At 42.5% G+C, this 9,500-nt stretch overlaps 1 protein-coding gene across 5 annotated transcripts in view; it reads right to left on the bottom strand.

Annotated features, from left to right (window-relative positions):
* The window catches only part of LOC137432254 (protein kinase C epsilon type), a 238,626-nt gene that overhangs the window by 135,341 nt on the left and 93,785 nt on the right, over positions 1–9,500 (bottom strand). For all 5 annotated transcript variants that reach the window (XM_068124047.2, XM_068124038.2, XM_068124030.2 and 2 more), the window contains one exon: positions 3,607–3,652. In XM_068124047.2, coding sequence (XP_067980148.1) covers positions 3,607–3,652 — 46 coding nt within the window. The remainder of the gene's footprint in view (positions 1–3,606; positions 3,653–9,500) is intronic.

Below are 9,500 nucleotides of genomic sequence, written 5' to 3'. Positions count from 1 at the left end.
TCCACTCCTAACTTCCTCAATGCCCATGTCAAAACTTCATGTGGAACCCGATCTAATGCTTTCTCCAGATCAACAAACCCAAGAAACAACCTCTTCTTCTTCCCCATGTACTTCTCCTGCAACTGCCTTCCAATAAAAATCACGTCTGTCGTTTCTCTTCCTGGCATAACTCCAAACTGCATTTCGTCGATCTTCACTTTCTTCCTTATCCTCTTCTCCAACACCCTTTCCAATACCTTCATTCTATGCTCTATTAACTTTATCGCTCTTTATGAACCACAGTCCAGAAAGCCACCTTTCCCCTTGTATAGAGGGATGAGGGTACTCAGTTCCCAACCCACTGGAATGCGGCCTTCTTTCACCACCAGATTACAGATCTCTGTCATTCTCTTCACACCCCAACTTCCCGCTGCCTTCAACATATCTCCCACAACTCCCCTCGGCCCTCCCGCTTTTCTATTCTTCATTGCTTTTATCGCTTCCTCAACTTTCCCCTCAGTTATCTTCTCTGCCGGTCCTAAAACTGGGTTACTCTCTATGTTGCCGTCCCATTCATTCTCTGCATTCAACAGCATTTCCATATATCTCTTCCATCTTCCTTTAATTCCATCTGGGTCCACAACGATTTATCCCACTTCATCCTTTAAACAACTCACCCCCATCACATCATACCCCTCTTTCGCTCTCTGCTTTGCAATCCTGAATACAGCTCACTGACCCTCTTCTGAATCCAAGCGTTCTCCGAATATTTTCCTGTATGCCCCCTGCACCTTTGCTACCTCTTTCTTAGCAGCCTTCTTGGCTGCCTTATAACTTTCATGCTCTGCCTCTGCTGACCCCATACCCTTCGCCTTCTGCCACTCCTTGAACTTCTTCCTCTTCTCTTCAATCCTCTTTCCAACTTCATCATCCCACCACCATGTTTCCAGTCCTTTTGTCCATCCACATACCTCACCAACGGCTCCCAACAGACTATCTTTCATTGACATCCAACCACTTTCAAGCTCAACCACATCATCCTCCACCATACTCAGCCTCTCTTTTAATGCCTCCCTCACTGTCACCTCTTTCAACTTCCACACCTTCATTCTCGGTTGGTACTTCACCTGCCGAGCTCTCATCGCACCTTTTACCATTATGTCGCAGACAAACAAGTGATGCTGTGAAACAGCCTCCTCCCCCGGGATTGCCTTTGTGTCCCGGAGGAGCCCCCATCTCGCCTCTGCACCATCAGGCAGTCAACGGTCGTCGTCGACCCACATGACGTGTATGTAACAAGCTTATTATCCTCTTTCTGGAACTGAGTATTACAAATTAACAAATCAGCTCCATCAGCAAACTCCAAAATCCTTTCACCTCCTCCATTCCTCACACCATATCCGTAACCCCCATGGACTCCCTCAAAACCGTATATACTCCTTGCCACATGCCCATTTAAGTTTCCTCCTACCTCAACAACTTCCTCATCTTCATACCTCCACCAGGCTGAACAGTGTATGTTTTGCATCCCACTGATAGGCCGGATCTGGATTCTGACCTGAATCAAAATCTAATCGGCTCGTTCTTGTCACCAAACCAACTCATCCACCAAGTTTATTCAGAACTCGTCCATAGCTTTTTAAAATATCATGTTAGCTATCGCTTTTCACACGATCTCTCAATGGAGAAGAATCACTTAAAATTAAATAATTCTCGTATCCAAATCCATACACAGATCTTCACCAAAATTGAATCGATTCGTCCTTTTCACACACCCAATCGGTCCACCAAGTTTCATCCAAATCCGTCCATAACTTATGAGAAACCGTGCTATATATCGGTTTTAGTCCAATCACTCAATGGTGAAGACTCACTTAAGGTTAAATAATTCTCGTATTCGAATCCATATTCAGATTTTCACCAAAATTGAATCTATTAGTCCTTGTCACACACACAACCTCTCCACCAAGTTTCATCAAAATCCGTCCACAACTTTTTAAAATATCATGCTATATATTGTTTTTGGCCACATCTCTCAGCGGTGAAGAATCACTTTAAAAATTATTGTATCCGGATCCAGATCTTCACCAAAATTTAATCAATTTGTCCAGGTCACATACCCAACCCACCCAACAAATTTCAAACCAATCCATCCACAACCTATTGAAATATCCTGTACACAAACAACTGCAAACAAACAGCAGACAGGGGTAAAACATAACCTCCACCACTGCAAGCCAACAGCGTTGATATATGGAGTGCCTGTCAGGTGTAATTATTCTAATCTTTCACATAAAAGTAAAACATCAAAAGAAGAATCATAAGGAGGCAAAATAAAAGCACAATTAATCAAAGCAAGAAGATAAAAAGGATTAAAGGAATTTATAGCAACAACATGGCACAATGACAGGGAAAAGTTCCAAGAATGGGAATAATGTACTCACGGAAGAAGATGAAGCCGAATGGGGGGCAGGGTGACTGATTTGACGTTGGGGGCGGGGGTGGGCTGACTCGATGTATAAATTAATTAACCTTGATTATAGCTAGTCATTTGGTGTTTTACTCTACCTTTGCTTTGGTGCTTTTGGTGTTTTAGAAGGAATCGGAAGTGATGGAAGTAACCAGCGAGAGCAACAAACATACACCATTTATTATGTACATAGCCATAATTTGAATGTGTTGAAATTGTAGTCAAACTGCAATGACAATGAAAATTGATAGAAGGTGCATGGCTGATGACCTGGTGTCACAAATGCTGAACTCTGGTGTATCAAACTACCTCCTTCCTCGACCAATTGCAAAACCGTGACAGAGAAAGCTGATAAGTTTTGATGATCAGAAATGCAATTGTCCTCTAGCTGCAATTGCTTGATGCATTTATCAGCTAGGTCATGTCTAACATGCTCGGAGATTGGTACGATTCAACCACTTAATGGCGTTGCTGTGTTGGTGAGGCCCAAATGCATAAACACTACACAAGCATTTGGGGCCCATTCAGCATAAAAAAATAAAACACTTAAGGGACAAACAAACCAAACAAATGATCAACAAAAGTGAAAACTGTACATTTGACCACCGAGTGCAGTGCAATAAATAATTCCAAAGTGAACAAAGGCTAAAAAGCCAGTCACGACATCAGAGCCAAACAATGGTGGCAAAGCACTCTTTATCAAAGAATACAGCAGGGTTCATTTCCACAAATGTTCTAGATAATCCATCCCAGAGGCATTTACTAGCAAGACAGCTGATAGGCCAGATGGCTGCACAAAACGACCTGCTGAAAAATAGCAAAGGCAAGCAAGCACATTTGAAACAGCATGACTTGCAGAATAGATAACCAGCCGTTTTGAAAAAGTACAATTTTCAGCTTTTAAAATCCAGACACCGCTAAATCCACCAGAGATATTTTGGCGGATTTCAAGTCAAGATATGATCAGGAATCAATTGCTCGACTGCTCTGATCGCCATAGCAGCAATATGGTCAATCTTCTCCAAAACCATCCACAGCGGTGTGCAAAGGAGGACATTTTGACATTTATATGCGGGCATAAGCTGCTTTAAACCTCTCATGTGAGATTATCCGTTGGAGTGAGCGGGTGAGTGAAAGAATAGGCTGTGCAAACTTACTGAGGTCAATGATAACAAACACCTTCCCCTGGGGCTCCAGATCCACCTAAAATGGAGACATGAAATAGATCAGAAAGTGTTAATTAGAAAAGTAGTGAAGAAATAGGTGAATAAATAAATCCGGCCTGTTCACTAGTGTGTGCAGTGTTAATTGTCAATTTGCAAAGCTTTGGTGTGAGCGAGGTGCCGAAGGGGAACAGAAAAATATGCGTTATATTTTATTCATCTTGAAAAAATTTGGACATCACAAGGGACAAGTACAGCTGCCTTTATTATGACCCATGAGCTAATAAATGACCGAGTTTAGGCCTATCCAGCTGGGAAAAGTTTTGTCCCCAACTAATCAGTAGAATTCTGCTTTCAATTGTGCACTTCTTGAAGTTCTCAAGGCTAAAGCTGCAGGAATCAATGGACAACATTATCCATAGATAGACCACGGAAAGAGCTCATTGTTCTGTTAGCGTAGAAAATCAATGCCCGCTAGTTCTTCCACGGTCAACTCTGTCCAATAAGACCAATTCTGATCGTCCCTTTATTTAAAAAAAATGGCAGTCAACTACAACGTCCTGGCATCTGCCCACCAAACAACAATTATTTATTATTTAAACAACCTTGCTTGTACATCGAGCATCCACCCATTGCCATCCCATTGCAAAAATAAAATAAAATAAAATAAAACTTCCACTGAAGTGTTTGGCTCTTTCAGAAACCTCTATGTATAGAAAACGGCAAGAACATCATGCATTTCAGGCTTTTGCATTTCGGCAAAGTGCTGTCGCTTTCACACTTAAGCCAGCAGAAACGCGTCCAAAAATGTAGCATGCTTAAAAGAGGTATTTGTAGATAGAGTGAAACTAAGATTTCGTGAGAAGACATGTCACTCAGACAAAACACAAATAGCACCTCGAGCTAAGAGTTCTGGTAAAGTGGAAGGGAAAAGCTGACTGTCAGTGGTGCACTTACATACTCTCATTTTTTTTTAGTCACCGCCCACTGGAGGCCGAACCATTTTTTGAGTAAATAATGATGTCAAAAACTTTCAAAATGCTTGATAATCCATTGCAATTGAAGATTCGAGTGGAAGAAGTACTTTAAGTCACAAAATACATGATACAAAATTATTACAGACATGGATCGTTGCCATACTGTAGATGGAATTCCTGGTTCTAACTCACTTTGCCCAATAATGTGACTAGTACTTCTTCCACTAAGGTCTTCAATTGCTGCTGTGAACGAATAAGCATAAATTTCTTCCTGAGCGAATAAATAAATAAACAGTGCCGTGGGAAATATCATTCAAGAGTGAACATACAGCCAAGGTAATCTTACTCTAATTCACCAAATGTCCGTCCGTCCGTCTGTTCGGAGGTACCGTAAAAACTGCTGAACCGATCGCAAAGATATTTTGGGTGGATCATCCTGGGATCTCCAGGAGTAAAATAGGTTATTTAGTTTTCCCAATTTCAGCTTTAGTCCCCAGCATTCTCAGGTTTGGACTCCCGCATAACATTCGCGTTCGCATGACGTTCATTGTTCTCATTGTGACGACGCACAAACGGCTGCACCCGGGAAAGCAACATGTGTCCATCGATCGCTGACAGACCGCTGTCTCCATCGATCTTGTCAAGGCCGTAACAGCTATCGGCTCAAAATCCTTGTTACTGTTGATTTGGTACAGTTACACGTATCGGGAATTTGGTACACGTATCGGGAGTACATACGACATAGCGATTGTGAACACGATTATCGATCACGATTCACGATCACGATCATAACGATCATAGTGTATCGATCAGTGTGGGACATTTGGTGAATTATAGTAAGATACTGTTTAGATTTTGATGATTTGTGTGTGATATGATTTAACGGATGTTAAATCCGTCGATCTCCATCGATCACTAACACGCCTATATTATTTGCGTGTGATACTCCATCGATCGCTAACAAATCGCTGTCTCCATCGATCTTGCAAAGGCCATAACAGCTATCGGCTCAAAATCCTTGTTACTGTTGATTTGGTACAGTTACACGTATCGGGAATTTGGTACACGTATCGGGAGTACATAGACATAGCGATTGTGAACACGATTATCGATCATGATTCACGATCACGATCATCATGATCATAGTGTATCGATCACGATTTGAAACACGATGGAATAATATTTACCGATATGAACAGTGATCGTGATGATTGTTATACAAAATAGGTGAAATTTAAGTTCATTATGTCATTGAGGGGAGTGAGCTGATAAGTAAAAATACTGATAAGCATTATATATATATATATATAACGATATTATATCGCCATATGCAGATTCGCCATGGTCCCACGATCGATGTTTCCATACCTGAACGTACCCGTTTGTTTGCGAACGGGTACGTTTTTCATGGAAGTCCTTCACGAATTTGCTGTCCATGTCTGACGTAGGACTGAAGGTGCTACAGGAATGTGGAATTTATTGGTTTCATGCTTTAGCATTCGCCGTATCTGCATTGCCTGTTTGCTTCTGGCCTCCCACCCGTGCGTCGGGTATCTCTCTAGTTCATTTAATTCAGAATCAGCAATTAATCCTGGGAAAACTTTCTTTCCTGGGAAAACCACATTTCAAATCTGGCCTCCAAAGCCAGTCGCCGACTGGGCATCCTCCATCGTGCGAAGTCCTTCCTTGGCACACCTGAGCCCCTCACCACATACAAGGCTTTCATCCGCAGCTCTATGGAATACTGCTCTCCCCTCTGGTCTGGTGCTCCTGCCTCACACCTAGCCCATCTTCACGCTGTTGAAACCAAAGCGTTCAGAATCATTGGAATCTCCCGCGATGAAGCTAACTCCAAGGGCCTTTCACTCACTCACTCACCGCAGGCAGGTTGGTGGTCTTTCCGTCTTCTACCGACTCCTCTCTGGCCTTGCCCCCCCCCCCCCCAGCCCTCTCTGGGCTCTGTCCCCCAAATATTCCTACAGGTCGCACAAGATCTGCCTGCAACCCTCTTATGGTTAAACTGCCAAAATCAAGACTTTCTGCTCACCTTCACTCCTTCATTCCTCTTTTCTCCCGCCTCTGGAACAAACTCCCTCACTCTCTTCAATCCCACTCCACCCTCCAGGTCTTTAAAACAGCTGTTCACCACCATCTCTTATCCTCCCCCATCCAAAACCTTGATCTTTTCTACCCCCGCTAATTTCGGTCCCCTTGTGTTTTATACTTCTCCCACCCCCCCCCCCCCCTTCCCACGCCTCCTGCCCCCAAGCCCTCTCCCTCCCACACTTCTCCCTGCTCTCAAATGTTGTGGTTGTGTGCTTCCCCTTCTCTCCCCATCTTGTCTTCCGCTCCCTCTTTTTGTATATTTTGTTTGTCTGGTTGATTTGTTTGTGAAATAAATGTTAGCTCTTTCATGAACCTCGATTCAGTATACAAAAAAAAAAAAAAAAAAATCCGGCTGGCAGGATGTCACTGCCTCTAAGCTGTCTTGCCAGGGTTTGAATCTCAGCCAAGCTGTAAAGTGTAAACTGTCAACCTGGTGTTTCACATGCAGCGTGATTCATCAATGTATGTGCCCTTCATCTGAACGGTGATAAGCCAGAGGATCCACCCACTAGCAATGGGTGTCGGTACACATTAAAGCTCGGGAGAGGAGCGAGTCATCTCCGGCACCCTAAACGAGTCTTTTGCGAAGAGTCGGCAACTTATCTCCGGCACCATGACCAAATTACAAATTCCTGCCTAAATGTGTAGGTAGGAAGTCGTGTGCTTTCCTTGCATTGCCATGTTACCCTGCTTGCTATCTCGCATGCGGTGTGTGGTTTTTGGCTGGGACGTGACCCTGCTTGCTATGTCAGTGTGCGATTATAATTTGGATCGATACACTGCTTCCTAAACTACAAACAAATTCACGTTCCCACATTGTTCCCATGCCATGTGCGAATGGCCATCTTTGACTAAGAAGGCCAACCACGATGATGATCAATTCAACAAAACACAAACTAAGGTTTTTATTTTGTCATTTGTTTCTCACAAAAAGAAAAGTCAATTATTATTCAATAAATAAATTTAAACTGCAGGTCTTCTTGGAGATTAAAAAAAGCAATCAAAACTCAAACACAGATGGCATTTCGGATCAAGAAAAATGTATTTATCTCAAGATGCAACATTCAGCAGTGTCTTTCAGCAATAAATAAAAGTTTTAATAAAACCCAGCAGAGATAGACTGTAAAAGAAAAGGAAATACGTCAGCTCAGAAATAAAACCACTAAAATACCGTCTCCAATATAATGTACCAAAGGTCCGACTCGGGAATACCATAAGAGTTGCCAAAAGAATGTGCGAACTCTTTGTCTACAAGGTCTGAACAAATCGCAGCTTAACTATCATCTCAACAGTGACAAGACAGTCGTCATGTAGAAAAATTACCAAGAAACAACCAGATTAATGACTCGGTCTGTTCAGTGGTCCATTCATGAGGCACTGAGGCAGTCTGCTTGACACTACAATAAGAGCTCTAGCTGCACCACTAATTATGCTCCATGCATAAGACCAATCCAATCCAAAAGTACACAGGAATTCTGGGCAGCAATATCAATTACTACAGGGTGACACCTGGCGCTGCCGGGCTGGGTGAGCCCTTCCTGGTGGTAGCTTTGGGACAAGTTGGACATTGAAACGCGATGGAGTTATTGGTCTCATGGGGTTACCTTTTGTCTGTGGCAGCACTGCATGACCCCACATCCCAATATACACTTTATCGTGGTCTTTGGTGGCCTCAAAGCAGACGCCAAAGCAGGAAATGTGTGGTAGCATCATAAAATCTTGCCCAGATTCTGAAGTACCTACATCCAAAACTGGGGAACTAGGGAGCCTCTTAGGTATGATGGCTCATCGAATAACATACAAAAGAGCAAACACAAAAACAAACACACAAACAAACATGTGAAGTTTTTCTTATAAGATTGGTACCCGTCTTTGCCTGGGTTCATTAACCGATGACAGCAGGATATGATGAAAAAGTATCAATAAAACTCATTGAAACCCTTGATGAGCAGAACTTGCAGCACAAAATAAGCCATTTTTCAAAGACAATGCAAAAGCAGTGCTTCTTCTGGAGGTGACTATATCATATATATACGTATATGGCGAGTCAAAAGTAGCACCCAATTTCTGTTTATATGTATATATATATATATATATTTCTGTCAGTTGATTGTTTGTTTGCCATTTGTATTACAGTGTACAAGAAGGAAGAAATAAATGAATGACATGTTTATCTAACCATTTATTCGGGGGAAAATTATTACGGAAGTGTACCAAGCTGTTTTACTTGCAATTTTCAAAGTGCCCTCCCTCGTGATCGATGCACAATTGCAGCCGAGCAGGCACAGAGTGGCACACACGCTTGCAGAGTTCGATATCAATTTCCTCAAACTTTGCAGTGATTTGAGCCTTCAATTCCTGAATGGTATGAGGCTTTTCACGATAAACAAGGTCTTTCATGAGCCCCCAAAGAAAGAAATCTGGAGGTGTAAGGTCTGGGGAGCGTGCCGGCCACTCGATCGGACCGCGGCGGCCAATCCACTTTCCGGGAAAGTTTTCATCAAGCCACTGACGTACATGACGTCCATAATGAGGTTGAGCTTAATTATTAACATGACATCCCAGAAAGAATCTGATGGATGAAAAAACAGAAATCGGACGCTACTTTTGACTCACCCTGTGTGTGTGTGTGTGTGTGTGTGTGTGTGTGTGTGTGTGTGTGTGTGTGTGTGTGTGTGTGTGTGTGTGTGTGTGTGTGTGTGTGTGTGTGTGTGTGTGTATATATATATATATATATATATATATATATATATACATACAGTATATGTATATATATATATATACACTCAACCCTCGGCTATCGCG

The sequence above is a fragment of the Myxine glutinosa genome, chromosome 1 (genome assembly GCF_964187855.1).
Source record: "Myxine glutinosa chromosome 1, kmMyxGlut1.1, whole genome shotgun sequence".
NCBI lineage: Eukaryota > Metazoa > Chordata > Myxini > Myxiniformes > Myxinidae > Myxine > Myxine glutinosa.
This window is presented reverse-complemented; position numbering and strand designations above follow the sequence as displayed.